The sequence below is a fragment of the Oncorhynchus mykiss genome, chromosome 16 (assembly GCF_057628025.1).
Source record: "Oncorhynchus mykiss isolate SJ-2025 chromosome 16, ASM5762802v1, whole genome shotgun sequence".
NCBI classification, from domain to species: Eukaryota; Metazoa; Chordata; class Actinopteri; order Salmoniformes; family Salmonidae; genus Oncorhynchus; species Oncorhynchus mykiss.
Window position 1 is genome coordinate 26,827,442 of NC_143037.1, and position 16,323 is coordinate 26,843,764.

The 16,323-nt window shown below is 39.9% G+C and overlaps 1 protein-coding gene across 1 annotated transcript in view; it reads left to right on the forward strand.

Annotated features, from left to right (window-relative positions):
• Window positions 1-505: 505 nt before the first annotated feature.
• The window catches only part of kcnh6b (potassium voltage-gated channel subfamily H member 6b), a 30,879-nt gene continuing 15,061 nt past the window's right edge, over window positions 506-16,323 (forward strand). The window contains exon 1 of the mRNA XM_090202419.1: window positions 506-2,095. Within this exon, the coding sequence (XP_090058545.1) occupies window positions 1,955-2,095 (141 nt within the window). The 5' untranslated portion in view covers window positions 506-1,954. The remainder of the gene's footprint in view (window positions 2,096-16,323) is intronic.

Consider the following 16,323-nt stretch of genomic DNA (forward strand, 5'->3'; position numbering starts at 1 on the left):
TTTTTCTAATGTTGGGGTCACTCTAGGAAAAGTCAAATGTGTTTTATGTGCTGTTTTTGAGGTTGAGTTCCCCACACATCACAACATTTTTCGGTGACTGCGTGATACTTATAGCAAAACTGAAAGAGTCCTTTGAATGTAGTGACAGGAATGTCCAATGTAATAACATTGAGCCCATTTCCTGTTGTTATCCGTGATTTGGGATTGATTTTATTTGTCGGCGGCTCTCTGCTGTAGTCATTGATCAGTTCACTGTGTTAGTGAATGAGGCATAGAGGCATAGCCACGTGTTAACGCTAACCCAGTTCACTGGCCTGTGGGAGTCAGACTCCGGAGGGGATGACCCTAAGAGAGGTTGTCATCTGCGGAGTTTAAAAGAGAGCAATCTAATGTATATTATTAGCAAAAAAGGAACCAGAAAACAACTGGCAAACACTTTGACGAAATCTCTTCAAAGTATTTACTCAAATCGCAATTTTGGCAGACATTTTCTGAGGGAACTGGTTTTATACCGGTAAAGTTTTTTGGGGAGGAGAGGAAGACCAACCGAGGACATTTTCTCAGAGGAGATACATTTTTAAAACTGTCTCTGACTTATATTTGTGGTGGAACAAGTTGCTGAACCAGTTGCTTGTTGGAACATTGTGTGGAGGACCATCTTAGTGGAACTAGTATCCTGAGGGGATATCCTTTCTGTCTCTCCCAGGGACATGAGGGCGGATTGGGGAGCCCAGGGTGGGGAAGTGCGCGTCACCACCAGTAAGTCCGTCTGCACTTGTTTTATTTGTATAATGTTTTTTATGGGCAAAAGTAGCATACGTAGGGAGTAGGGTGCCATTTCAGACATTCCCTCTGTCAGTGTTAAAATACATTCAAAATCAATTTTGTGCTTGCTCAACAGACCTGTGTTCAAATACTATTTCAAAAATCTCAATAACTTTCACATACATTTTTAAGTATGTATTCAGATATATTTTATTTGACAAGACAAGTAACTCAAATACACTCCCATGCATTTAACCCAGGTATTTCAAAATAGTATTTGAAATAAGTATTTGAACATACTAGTTGGTTTTGACAAATAACCATTCAAATAAGCAAATAAAAGTATATGTTTTGGGCTGTGTACACAGAAATTATTTGAAATACCAGGTATTCAAATACACACATATTTGAACCCAGGTCTTTTGCTCACAACATAATAATAAAGTTTCCTTTTTAAAATCAATTTTTCTAATGTTTGTTATAGTAATGTACATGAATTCTAGTCCTGAAATCAAGTCAAATATAGTCAAACATTTCCTCCCCCTACTAAAATGGAGGTCGGAATTAATTCAAAGGAGTGTTGTAGCGCTGCGAATGGCGCTACAGAAATTGTGCCTTTTAAAAGGCTATTTCCCTGACATTCTACAACGTGCCTTGAATGATTCCGACCGGAGGCCGGGAAAATAGGGATGTTTATGTGTATTCTGGTATGCATCTACATCAACAAGAAAATGGTGTGATGGGGCAACACCCCCCATTACCTCATTTAGCCGCCACAAATTAGGGGAGGGGAGATATGCACCTTAATTTAGGTAATTATATGGATTTTTATAAGCATCACAACACTCCAAACTTGTGGGGATTTTTTAAAAGAGAAGGGGAGCTGAAAGGTTGAATTCTGCAAACATAGTCACTCTTTTATAGCATATTTGTAAATTCTAATCTCTTGTGACAAACTGGGTTCTGGGTCAAGATAAGAAATCACATTTTGGTTCTTCATCAAAATATTAATAAGCAAATGCATACGTAACCACATTGGGACTCATGTCATTGTCTCTTTAACTAAACATGGGTGCCTGTTTTTCTTTGTCTCCTGTCATTGGCCCCGAATTACCTGTCTGGTGGGAACATTGGAGCTCCATCAGACCTCCAGCTTTGCCAGCTGAACTCCACGTCCGACTCGGACCTAATGAAGACTTGGGGAACAGCCAACCGGGCCCCCCCTCCCTTCAAACCTGACATGCTGTCCCCCCCGACCTCCAGGGTGGAGCTCCTTGCTCCAGCTAAGGTGAAGGAGCGCACACAGAATGTCACAGACAAGGTCACACAGGTAGGGTGGTGTGTGTGTATACATAAGAATAGTATAAAAATGTATACAGTGTATTCACACCCCTTTTCCACATTTTGTGTTACAGCCTGAATTCAAATTGATTAAATGTAGATTGTGTCACTGGCCTACACACAATACCCAATAATGTCAAAGTGGAATTATGTTCATTAAAAAAATGTCAAGCTGAAATGTCTTGATTCAGTAAGTAGTCATCTCCTTTGTTATACGACAAGCCTAAATAAGTTCAGGAGTAAACATTTGCTTAACAAGTCACATAATAAGTTGCCTGGACTCTCTGTGTGCAAGTAGTGTTTAACATGAGTTTTGAATGACTTCCTCCTCTCTGTTCCCCACACATACAATTTTCTATAAAGTCCCTCAGTTGAGCAATGAATTTCAAACACAGATTCAACCACAACGACAAGGGAGTTTTTCCAATGCCTCACAAAGAAGGGCACCTATTGGTAGATGGGTAAAAAAAAACTGACATTGAATAGCCCTTTGAGCAAGGAAGTGTGTCCTTCCTAACTCAGCTGCCATAGAGGAAGGAAACTGCTCCGGGATTTCACCATGAGGGCAATGGTGACTTTAAAACAGTTAGTTTATTAATGGCTGTGATAAGAGAGAACTGAGGATGGATCAACAACATGACCTAAATACAAACCTAAATGACAGAATGAAAAGGAGGAAGCCTGTAGCGAATACTCCAAAACATGCATCCTGTTTGGCCCTAAAGTAAAACTGCAAAAAAAATTAACTTCATGTCCTGAATATGAAATGTTATGTTTGTGGCAAATCCAACGGAACACATCACTGAGTACCACTCTTCAAATGTTCAAGCATGGTGGGGGCTGCATCATGTTATGGGTATGCTTGTAATCGGCAAGGACTAGGGAGTTTTTTGGGATAAAAATAAATAGTATAGAGCTAAGCACAGACAAAATCCAATAGAAGAAAACCTGGTATGCCTGGTATGGCATGACAACTGCTCAATCGGCCTCCGACCGCAAGGCACTACAGAGGGTAGTGCGTACGGCCCAGTACATCACCGGGGCCAAGCTTCCTGCCATCCAGGACCTCTATTCCAGGTGGTGTCAGAGGAAGGAACTAAAAATTGTCAGACTCCAGCCACCCTAGTCATATACTGCTACAGCATGGCAAGCGGTACCGGAGTGCCAAGTTTTGGTCCAAGAGGCTTCTAAACAGCCATTTTAAACCATTTTCTTAAAACTGCATTGTTGGTTAAGGGCTTGAACATTACCATTCAAAAGTTTGGGGTCACTTAGAAATGTGTTTTTTCTTGTTTTTGCAATAACATCAAATTGACATCAAATTGATCAGAAATACAGTGTAGACATTGTTACAGTTGTAAACAACTATTGTAGCTGGAAACGGCAGATTTTTTATGGAATATCTACAGAGGCCCATTATCAGCAACCATCACTCCTGTGTTCCAATGGAACATTGTGTTAGCTAATCCAAGTTTATAATTTTAAAAGGTTAATTGACCATTAGAAAACCCTTTTGCAATTATGTTAGCACAGCTGAAAACTGTTGTTCTGATTAAAGAATCAATAAAACTGGTCTTCTTTAGACTAGTTGAGTATCTGGAGAATCAGCATTTGTGGGTTTGATTACAGGCTCAAAATGGCCAGAAACAAAGAACTCCTCACAAGTCTCACAAGTCCTCAACTGGCAGCTTCATTAAATAGTAGCAGCAAAACACCAGTCTCAACGTTAACAGTGAAAAGGTGACTCTGTGATGCTGGCCTTCTAGGCAGATTTAATTCTGTCCAGTGTCTGTGTTCTTTTGCCCATCTTAATCTTTTCTTTTTATTTGCCAGTCTGAGACAAGGCTTTTTCTTTGCAACTCTGCCTAGACGGCCAGCATCCCGGAGTCGCCTCCAGTTGTGAGGCGTCTGTTTCTCAAACTAGACACTAATGTACTTGTCCTCTTGCTCAGTTGTGCACCGGGGCCTCCCACTCCTCTTTATATTCTGGTTAGAGCCAGTTTGCGCTGTTCTGTGAATGGAGTAGTACACATCATTGTACAAGATCTTTCTTGGCAATTTCTCGCATGGAATAGCCTTCATTTCTCAGAACAAGAATAGACTGACGAGTTTCTGAAGAAAGTTATTTGTTTCTAGCCATTTTGAGCCTGTAATCGAACCCATAAATGCTGATGCTCCAGATACTCAACTATTCTAAAGAAGTTTTATTGCTTCTTTAATCAGAACAACAGCTTTCAGCTGTGCTAACATAATTGCAAATGGGCTTTCTAATGGTCAATTAGCCTTTTAAAATTATAAACTTGGATTAGCTAACACAACGTGCCATTGGAACACAGGAGCGATGGTTGATGATAATGGGCCTCTGTACGCCTATGTAGATATTCCATAAAAATCTGACGTTTCCAACTACAATAGTCATTTATAACATTAATGTATACACTGTATTTCTGATCAATTTGATGTTATTTTAATGGACAAAAGCTAAATTCTCTTTCTTTAAAAAACAAGGAAGTTGTGACCCAAGACTTTTGAACGGTAGTGTATATGTATATTATATTTAAGCATATTATATTTAAGTATTCCTCAGGATTCAGTATCACTGTGTTTGTATATCTCAGATAGCAACATTTGAGTTGGCTTATCAGAGTTTGGTATTGTGAGACAGAGTAAGCACTTGGAATTATTGTCATCATGAACATCTTAATTCCATATGATGTCACACATAGCAGTCAATTCATCTAGTTAGTCATATCATATTTCATCATGTCAATAGTAGGCCTCATTTCCACTATAGGGACAGAGGAATAGTGTAGAAATGTAGAAACTAGTGTAGAAATGCCATAAATTAGAATAGAAAGGCAAAACATTCTAGGGGAAGGTCTCCACCTCTCCACACACATTTCTAATCAAAGTTACACAACTTGCATAGAGCTGTCTCCGATCGCTCACTGAATTTATATGCTCAATGCGGTGCTTTGTTGGTGTATTGAGATTTGTCCTCCAACCCGTGACTCATACTGACTTGGCACCCTACAGGGAAATCATTGATGCCTGGTATCAGTATTAGGGCACGTGGGAGGCAATGTGGTTGACCCGCTAGTGGAAAAATCACTACGGTGGTTGAATAGATGTTATGTCTCCTGGGTGTGGAGAATGGCTGGCTGCCACTGTCCAATCTATGCCTGCTGGAGCCCCAGGGACAGTATCCTGGTCCAGTGCCATGGTATAATGTGTGTTTGATATCAGTGAAGGACAACAGGGTGTAGTTTTGTACTGTGCTGTCTATAATGCATGTATGGGACCCATGGCCATGACTGTCAAAAGGTGCTTAGCACATTTAATTAAATCAAATTGAAATGGACATCAACTTAAAGGCTTCATAGAGCATTCATTGTCTTCATGAGCCCTATATACAGTACCAGTCAAAAGTTTGGAGACACCTACTCATTCCAGGGTTTTTATTTATTTTTTTACTATTTTCTACATTGTAGAATAATAGTGAAGACCTAACTATGAAATAACACATATTGGATCATGTAGTAACCCCAAAAGTGTTAAATCAATATGTTTTATATTCTTTAAAGTAACCTTGATGACAGCTTTGCACACTCTTGGCATTCTCTCAACCAGCTTCATGAGGAATGTTTTCCATCACTCTGTGGTCCAAATCATATCAGTTGGGTTGGGTTGGGTGATTGTGGAGGCCAGGTCATCTGATGCAGCACTCCATCCATCTCCTTCTTGCTCAAATAGCCCTTACACAGCCTGGAGGTGTGTTTTGGGTCATTGTCCTGTTAAAAAACAAATGATAGTCCCATTAAGCGCAAACCAGATGGGATGGCATATTGCTGCAGAATGCTTTGGTAGCCATGCTGGTTAAGTGTGCCATGAAATCTTAATAAATCACAGACAATGTCACCAGCAAAGCACCATCACAACTCCTCCTCCATGCTTCACGGTGGGAACCACATGAAGAGATCCTCCGTTCACCTATTCTGCATCTTACAAAGACACGGCGGTTGGAACCAAAAATCTCAAATTTGGACTCATCAGACCAAAGGATAGATTTCCACTGGTCTAATGTCCATTGCTTGTGTTTCTTGGCCCAAGCAAGTCTCTTCTTATTATTGGTGTACTTTAGTGGTGGTTCAGTGAAGTGGTCTCCTCTGAACAGTTGATGTTGAGATGCCTGTTACTTGAACTCTGTGAAGGATTAATTTGGGCTGCAATTTATGAGGCTGGTAACTCTAATGAACTTATCCTCTGTAGTTGAGGTAACTCTGGGTCTTCCTTTCCTGTGGCGGTCCTCATGATAGCCAGTTTCATCATAGCGCTTGATGGTTTTTGCGACTGCACTCAAAGAAACTTTCAAAGTTCTTAATATGTTCCGTATTGACTGACCTTCATGTCTTAAAGTAAGGATGGACTGTTGTTTCCCTTTATTTATTTGAGCTGTACTTGCCATAATATGGACTTGGTATTTTACCAAATAGGGCTATGTTCTGTATACCAACCCTACCTTGTCACAACACAACTGATTGGCTCAAACGCATTAAGGAAAGAAATTCCACAAGTTAACTTTTAACAAGGCACACCTGTTCATTTTGATTTGTTTAACACTTTTTTGGTTACTACATGATTCCATATGTGTTATTTCATAGATTTGATGTCTTCACTGTTATTCTACAATGTAGGAAATAGTCCAAATAAATAAAAACCTTGGAATGAGTAGGTGTGTCAACTTTTGACTGGTACTGTATATTGAACAAAAATTTAAAACAATATACAACAATTTCAAAGTTTTACTGAGTTACAGTTCATATAACGGAATCAGTCAATTTAAATAAATGAAATAGGCCCTAATCTATCGATTTTCACATGACTATGAATCAAGACATGCATCTGTTGGTCACAGATACCTTAAAAAACAAGGTAGGGGCGTGGATCAGAAAACCAGTCAGTTTCTTGTATGACCACAATTTGCCTCATGGATTCGCATAGAGTTGATCAGGCTGTTGATTGTGTCCTGTGGAATGTTGTCCTACTCCTCTTCAATGGCTGTGCAAAGTTGCTGGATATTGGTGGGAAATGGAAACACGCTGTCGTACACGTCAATCCAGAGCATCCCAAACAAGCTCAATGGGTGACCTGTCTGGTGAGGAAGAAGGCCATAGAAGAACTGGGACATTTTCAACTTCCAGGAATTGTGTACAGATCCTTGCGACATGGGGCCATGCATTTTCATGCTGAAACATGAGGTGATGGGGCGGATGAATGGCACGACAATGGGCCTCAGTGTTTCGTCAGGGTATCTCTCTGCATTCAAATGTCCATCCATAAAATGCAATTGTGTTCGTTGTGCGTAGCTTATGCATGCTCATACCATAACCCCACCGCCACCATGGGATACGATGTTCAAAACATTGACATCATCAACGCCTTACTTGTGGTCTGCGGTTGTGCCGCCTGTTGGACATACTGCCAAATTCTCTAAAACGACGTTGGAGGTGGCTTATGGTAGAGAAATTAACATTCAATTCTCTGGCAACAGCTCTGGTGAACATTCCTACAGTCAGCATGCCGATTGCACGCTCCCTCAACTTGAGACATCTGTGGCATTGGGTTGTGTGACAACTGCACATTTTAGTGGCCTTTATTGTCCCCAATACATATACATGTGTATTGATCATGCTGTTTAATCAGCTTCTTGATATGCCACACCTGTCAGATGGATGGATTATATTGGCAAAGTATAAATGCTGACTAACACGGATGTAAAGATTTGAGAGAAATAAGGTTTTTGTGTATATTGAACATTTCTGGGATCTTTTATTCCAGCTCATGAAACATGGGACCAAAACTTAGTATGTTGCATTTTATATTTTTGTTCAGTGTGGATGCTTCACAAATCATGCATAAACAAGGTCATAGTAGAAGGTGATGTAGCCTAAAATGTCATTACATCTGGTGCTTTTCCATATGGGCCAAAAACCTTTTCCCATTATTTTTATGCTTATTAATGATATCTGAAGCATGTAGGCCTTATAAATAATTTATGAAGGCCTCCTTCCTTTGTCTCTGGTTTCTTTGCCCCTTTTCCACATTTTGGTTTCTCTTACTGTGTCCCTCTTTCTTCCTTTCTCTTTCTCTCTCTTACGTTCTATTTTTATTCAAATGGGGTCAGTATTAGTGGTGGTCAGCTGCTTTTTCACCTGCGACTGCCCACAATTGCTAATTAAAATCGCTGGGGAAGCAAAGCCAGTAAAAAAAAGCCATATTGCAACTTTTGTTGTGATATTTGCGTTGTTTGCTCTATAACCATTTCATTCATACTCCACTGTGATATACAATAAGGCTGTGACAATAAAAAGACAAATCACACAGTGGCGGAATAAATTCAACTATGCATAAGTTTGTTTCATCATAAAACCGGAGAGCAACATCCAGAGAGCAACAACAAAGCAAATATTGCATGTAAAAAACAATTATATAACCTGCAGCATGTTCAAGCAAGTTAATGTTTGACAGTTTACTAAACAACTACTGATTTTAAACAACAGTTATCACAAGTCAGCACAAAGACAATTGGAGTACTGCCTCCGCTATTCCAGGACTATTTCAACTTTAACATTTAAAACATCATCAACTCAACAAGGCTATGTATGCTTAGTTTAATACTCTGAAAACAAACTTAAAGATACCAAAAACTTTTTGTTATAAATTGGGGACTCACCCTACTTGTAGACTACTTGAACACCAATGCCGTCCTCCTCTCATGTTGGCAAAACAGTCTATGGCTTTTTGTTTTCATAGGCTAGCAAGCATTTTACCTTGGTAGGCTAACTTCCTCATATGGGCAACAATGAACCAGCTAAGTTGGCTAGCTAGTTAACGTGAGCCTCCTAGGCTATGTCGTGTCTTAGGCTATGCCGGATTAAATGATATGACATGCTATTCTACAAAATAATTTCTCCGTAATTAATATCACCTGATTGAGCTAATCATGTAAATGTAATTAACTAGAGAGTCGGGCACCACGAAATAATATTTATGGAGCTGTTATCTTTTGAATAAACTCTTAAAGACCTAGTAATATTTTACATCAATAGCCGTCCATATCAATCGTCACCTTAATTCAGTCTCATCTGAAAGTTGTAAATCCTTTTATCTGCACGACCCCTGGTTAACAAGTTGAATCAGCAATACAAAATTGGGTTTAATTATATATTTACTAAATACCTAACTAATCACACAGAATCACACATGTACACAATTAATCATAACTTGATTACAAACTACGTCATAAAGGAAAACGTCCCTAGCGGGCGGAACAGATATGACAGCTTGTTACACAAAGGAAAAGGGGCTGGGTTGAGTGAAAGGCGGGAGACTGAGGAACAAAGGGAAAAAGCTGTGCTATCATAAATACAGTATCTTATGCATTCTAAATTATTTACTCTGAGCTTCAGTAGGTTGGTGGTAGATCAAGGCCGGGTTGCCAAACCGAGTCCTTTGAAGAATGTCTCTGGTGGTCAATTGGATACGTTGTAGTAACGTTGTTGTGTGGTAGACGGGATACTCTGTCTGTTCCTTCCTAACCTGCGTTTGCAGCTGCGGTTGCTAACACAACGACTAGGAGATATCACTTCTGTAGTGAATAAGAGTTCAAAGTTCATACCATTCGCAACCAACGCTCACGCTGATGTTGGCTTCGTTCTGTAGTTATTATCTGAACCATTCTGACATAGGACCGTCGTCCTACATTCCCGGAACAGAAAGTTATGTTGTCGTCAAGGCTTTATATAGGAAGGGAGAAAGGGGTGTGTTTCATAGTTTACAACCTCTGTCTCTTCACGTGGGCGGGCCACTGAGTGAGCAGCGCTAACTTATGAAAACCCACATCTCACATTTTAGAAGCTAAAATCACATTTCATCCCGTCACAAATAATTTCATATTCAAACATTTAAATTGAACAACAATTCCATGTGAATCCGATAACTCTGATGTGTAGACTTTCCACTGTAGAGTTTATGTCATCTTATCATTGATGAGAATGTCTCAGATGACAACCGAACTGACATCATATTCATTAAGTACCACCGCATATGTTCAATTGTTCGGATTACCAGAATATAGTTATTTTCCTCCCACCTACGGATGTTCCCAGAATCTCTATGTTAACCAAGTTTTAAAAAAAATGTAACCTCAGTAGGGTAGAGAGAGGAAAAAGGGGGGAAGAGGTATTTATGACTGTCATAAACCTATCCCCCAGTTCAACGTCATGACAGCTACATATCAAACTTTGTCTCAAGCCATTCGCACAATATATGAATTTATGGTTGGATCAGAATCTCCATCATAATCATTGTTATGTACAGAGAATTAAGTCAAAACCACAAGTCCAAATCCCCATCGCCATCCAAGGCTTTAGGAAAGGGATCATTTCAGCAAGCTAGCGACGCAGAACATCAACACAAGCAGATCAGAAATGGACACGTTTTTCTGACAATGATAACATTTGCTCAAAGATGTGATTTGATTGGTGTGAAGCCAAATCCAAACCGTTGTTTTACTGCTCCAGGACGACCCACAGTTGGGCACAGCTCAACTCTGATTGTCTAATTATTCGATTTTTTTATATAAAGGGAGGCCAAATGCTTGCTGGAATCTATCAAACGCTACGGAGGCAACATGTCATAATCTTTTGTTCCAGACAGCATCAGATACATGGCCTACACAGACATGGCCTACACAGACAGCGCTCTGATGATTTCTCCTGTGAGATTCAGCCACACAGACAAAATTAATTATTTCATCATTTTTTGGGGTGAAATATTTGGGGAAGCCTGCCTCCCCCTGGCATCCATGAATGCACACTGCTGCCGCAAGCCTGACTATATGTGATAAAGTGAAAATCTGAGGCTTACACCAACCCGCAAATATTTTTTTAATTTTATTTTACCAGATAAGTTGACGAAGAACACATTCTCATTTACTGCAACAACCTGGGGAATAGTTACAGGGGAGAGGAGGGGGGATGAAAGAGCCAATTGTAAGCTGGGGATGATTAGGTAACCGTGATGGTTAGAGGGCTAGATTGGGAATTTTGCCAGGACACCGGGGTTAACACCCCTACTCTTATGGTAAGTGTCATGGGATCTTTAGTGACCACAGAGAGTCAAGACACCTGTTTAACATCCCCAAAAAAAGAGACAAAGATGGTACCCCCTAGGGCAACTTCCCCAATCACAGCCCTGGGGGAATGGGATATTTATTTTTTGTTATTTTTTGTTGACCAGTGGAAAGGGTGCCTCCTACTGGCCACCACCACTTCCAGCAGCATTTGGTCTCACATCCAGGACCAACCCTGCTTAGCTTCAAAAGCAAACCAGCAGTAGGATGCAGGATGGTATGCTGCTGGCTTATAGAAATTGTGCTGTAGGCTACAGTCAGAGACATCAGATTTTTTTGGGGACAAGGTACAGAATATTTTTGGGCCTAATTTAGATATGTTTCTGCTTATATAATGAACATAAATACAGTTGAAGTCTGAAGTTTACATACACCTTAGCCAAATACATTGAAACTCAGTTTTTCACAATTCCTGACATTTAAACCTAATAAAAATTCCCTGTCTTAGGATAACCCCTTTATTTTAAGAATGTGAAATGTCAGAATAATAATAGAGAATTATTTATTTTTCATATTTTATTTATTTCATCACATTCCCAGTGGGTCAGAAGTTTACATGCACTCAATTAGTATTTGGTAGCATTGCCTTTAAATTGTTTAACTTGGGTCAAAAGTTTCAGGTAGACTTCCACAAGCTTCCAACAGTAAGTTGGGGGAATTTTGGCCCATTCCTCCTGACAGAGCTGGTGTAACTGAGTCAATTTTGTAGGCCTCCTTGCTAGCACAAGCTTTTTCAGTTCTGGCCACAAATCTTCTATAGGATTGAGGTCAGGGCTTTGTGATGCCACTCCAATACCTTGACTTTGCTGCCCTTAAGCCATTTTGCCACAACTTTGGAAGTATGCTTGGGGTCATTGTCCATTTGGAAGACCCATTTGCGTCCAAGCTTTACATTCCTGACTGATCTTGAAATGTTGCTTCAATATATCCACATCATTTTCCTACCTCATGATGCCATCTATTTTGTGAAACGCACCAGTCCCTCCTGCAGCAAAGCACCCTCACAACATGATGCTGCCACCCCCGTGCTTCACAGTTGGGATGGTGATCTTCGGCTTGCAAGCCTTCCCCTTTTCCCTCCAAACATGATGATGGTCATTATGGCCAAACAGTTATATTTTGTTTCATCAGACCAGAGGACATTTCTCCAAAAAGTACGATCTTTGTCCCCATGTGCAGATGCAAACTGCAGTCTGGCTTGTTTATGGCTGTTTTGGAGCAGTGACGTCTTCCTTGCTGAGCGGCCTTTCGGGTTATGTCGTTAATAGGACTCGTTTTACTGTGGATATAGATACTTTTGTACCTGTTTCCTCCAGCATCTTCACAAGGTCCTCTGCTGTTGTTCTGGGATTGATTTGCACTTTTCGCACCAAAGTACGTAAATCTCTAGGAGACAGAATGCGTCTCCTTCCTGAGTGGTATGACGGCTGCGTGGTCCCATGGTGTTTATACTTCCGTGCTATTGTTTGTACAGAGGAATGTGGTACCTTCAGGCATTTGGAAATTGCTCCCAAGGATGAACCAGACTTGTGGAGGTCCACAATTGTTTTGTTGGGGTCTTGGCTGATTTCTTTTGATTTTCCCATGATGTCAATCAAAGAAGCACTGAGTTTGAAGGTAGGCCTTGAAATACATCCACATGACTGTGCAGGGACGCAGCCATGGGTGGACGTGGGAGGACATAGGCTGGGCCTTGCTCCGCAGTGGGTGGGCCTATCAGAATGAGTTTTCCCCCACAAACAGGCTTTATTACAGGCAGAAATACTCCTCAGTTTCATCAGCTATCCAGTTGGCTGGTCTCAGATGATCTTGCAGGTGAAAATTTCGGATGTGGAGGTCATGGGCTGGCGTGTTTGAACATGGTCTGCAGATGTGAGGCCGGTTGGACGTACTGCCAAATTCTCTAAAACGACATTCAATTCTCTGGCAACAGCTCTGGTGGACATTCCTGCAGTCAGCATGCCAAATACATCTGTTGAATTGTGTTGCGCCTTAGTTGGTGGGGGTTCTTACAGGACTGCCCAACTGAAACTTTTTGGATTTGAATTTGAAAGGACAGCCGGTGCATTCACTTTAATTGAGATATTAAAATGTTTCAGTTAAGTGCCTGCACCTGCTGTCCTTTCAATTTCAATTCCAAAAGTTCAGTTGGGCAGTTAGGGTCCTGCAAGAACCCCCACCGACTAAGGCAGTTCCTCAATGAATCCCACCTCCTATGGTGTTCTTGGAAGAACCTTTTTGGGGCTATTTTCAGTGACAAGAACGTTGAGGACCTTAGATCTTAGAAGAACATTTGTTGAACCCCTAATTTGTAGAGTGTAGGAGACTAATACACCCTTGCCTACCAGAATAATGTCATAAATGATAGAATAAATGCTTCAATTTAGTTAACATCAGAAAAAACTTTGTCATCTCTGCTTCTTTCATGGAGCAAAGACATTTAGGGACCAGGGAGAAAATGCAATAAATAACAACAAAATAATATGAAACAGTAAGCTGTGAAAATGACATGTTTCTAATCAAATATGCATCTAGGCCCAACTGAAATCTTATGTGGTTAAAATACTATTAGCTTTTATGATGCTGATAAAGATATATACATCTTTAGAGGTGCTAACTGTGCATTCTTATTCTCTGAAGATGCTGAATGAAATACGTATTTCTCCACTCTTGTTCCCGAGTCAAATTCTTTACATTTGGTGTATCATTTTACTGCAAGAAATAGTTAATTCTGCAGGAGTTAATATTAAGGATTGGTTATAGACATGCAGTCAGTGTCCAGATTTCAGTTTCCATTTAACCCATTTGAACAGTAGGTTAAAGTTACCGTGGCGTGCCTTAGGCCTATTTGAAGTCCCCATCTTGTGACAGTCAAATGTGTATAGCGCCTCACAATCATCAAACATACTGTAAAGTAGGCATTGCTATCATCCTCTATTTCCATTACGCTAAATCTTTCCCAACCCTTACTTTTCTGGCCCTCCCTTTTCTTTATTTTCAACTCTCCATTTCACAGCTTTTCCCTTACTGAATTAAACTCAAACATTGTCCTTTTTGCTTCATTGGATCAAGGTTAACTTTTTCTGATGGTTCCTAAAAGCGTTTAGCGATTAGCATGTAGGCTATTTGGCACATGTAAAGTCAGGCCCTAAAGCTTATGCAGTAATGCTAGATAGCCTAAAAATAATGAAAGAAAAACCAAAATGATGGATATAAATTGCACAACAATTATACATTTTATGATTTTTTTTCATGTATTGTTTTCTCTTTATTCATCCCGCCCAGCACTCTCTTCATCCACACAATAATATTTCATGACCCTAAACCCACCGGCCCGCCAAACTGGTCTGAGTATTTTGTATTATTCTATACGTAAATCCAGGACACTCCATTTAGTAGGGTATGTATTCATTTGTGGATGTCCATCACCCATTTCTTATGATATGTTACAAATTACAATTCATATTATATGTTATAAATTTGCAAAACGTACAATGATTTGTAATTTGCTAAATGTATGATAAGTTATGAATTCTAGCTAGGTGGCTAACGTTAGCTAGCTGGCTAACATTAGCTGGGTTGGAGTTAGGGTTAAGTTTAAGTTTATCAATTAGATTAAAGAGTTAAGGCTTGGGTTAGCTAAAAGAGTTAGGGTTAGCTAACATGCTAAGCAGTGGCAAAGTAACTAAAAAAGTAGTAAGTAGTTAACGTTGCTAATTGACTAAAATGCTAAAGTTCTCCGTGGTGAGATTCAAAGTCAACCTTTGGGTTTCTAGACGTCGAATTTAATTTATTTTGGGTAACAGACATATACAACAAATGGTACAATGTGGACCCAGAGGATATCACTTGACTGCATTAATTCAAACGCTGGTTTCCAAAGTGGTCCTCAAAGTGGTCCTCAATTTTACAAACAACCATAAATACATTATTCACTGCACGTTTCCCTAACCTTAAATCAACCATATTTAAAATATATATATTTCACCTTTATTTAACCAGGTAGGCTAGTTGAGAACAAGTTCTCATTTACAACTGCAACCTGGCCAAGATAAAGCATAGCAGTGTGAACAGACAACAACACAGAGTTACACATGGAGTAAACAATAAACAAATCAATAACATAGTAGAAAAAAAAGAAAGAGTACATTGTGTGCAAAAGGCATGAGGAGGTAGGCATATTCATTTCACATTAAAACAATCTATTCATTTCATATACCTATCATTCAAATAAATACACCTGACCAGCAGTAGGGGGCACAAGGGGCAGTGGAGTTGTTTCTCTTACTTAGACAACCTTGTCCCAATCAAAACCTTTGCCTGCTTTTTTAAAGCTATTTCTACTTGCTTGATCTCCCGGGGTATGCTATTCCATAGACAAATGCCTGTACAGAAAAACGTGCTCCATGCATTACTGTTTACTCTTGGGATTTTACAAGACATAACACTAGCTCTGGTATTGTAACTGTGTTGGTTATAGACCAAATAAATGTGTTTTTCCATATAACCTGGGACACTATCATTTAAGATGTCAAACATATGATTAAGTTTAAAGGTCCACTCTAGTCTCTAAAGGCAACAAGCCCACCTCCTGTAACTCCTGTACCCCTATGTGGGTCCTAGGGGGGGACATTCAGTATACAGTGCCTTGCGAAAGTATTCGGCCCCCTTGAACTTTGCGACCTTTTGCCACATTTCAGGCTTCAAACATAAAGATATAAAACTGTATTTTTTTGTGAAGAATCAACAACAAGTGGGACACAATCATGAAGTGGACCGACATTTATTGGACATTTCAAACTTTTTTAACAAATCAAAAACTGAAAAATTGGGCGTGCAAAATTATTCAGCCCCCTTAAGTTAATACTTTGTAGCGCCACCTTTTGCTGCGATTACAGCTGTAAGTCGCTTGGGGTATGTCTCTATCAGTTTTGCACATCGAGAGACTGACATTTTTTCCCATTCCTCCTTGCAAAACAGCTCGAGCTCAGTGAGGTTGGATGGAGAGCATTTGTGAACAGCAG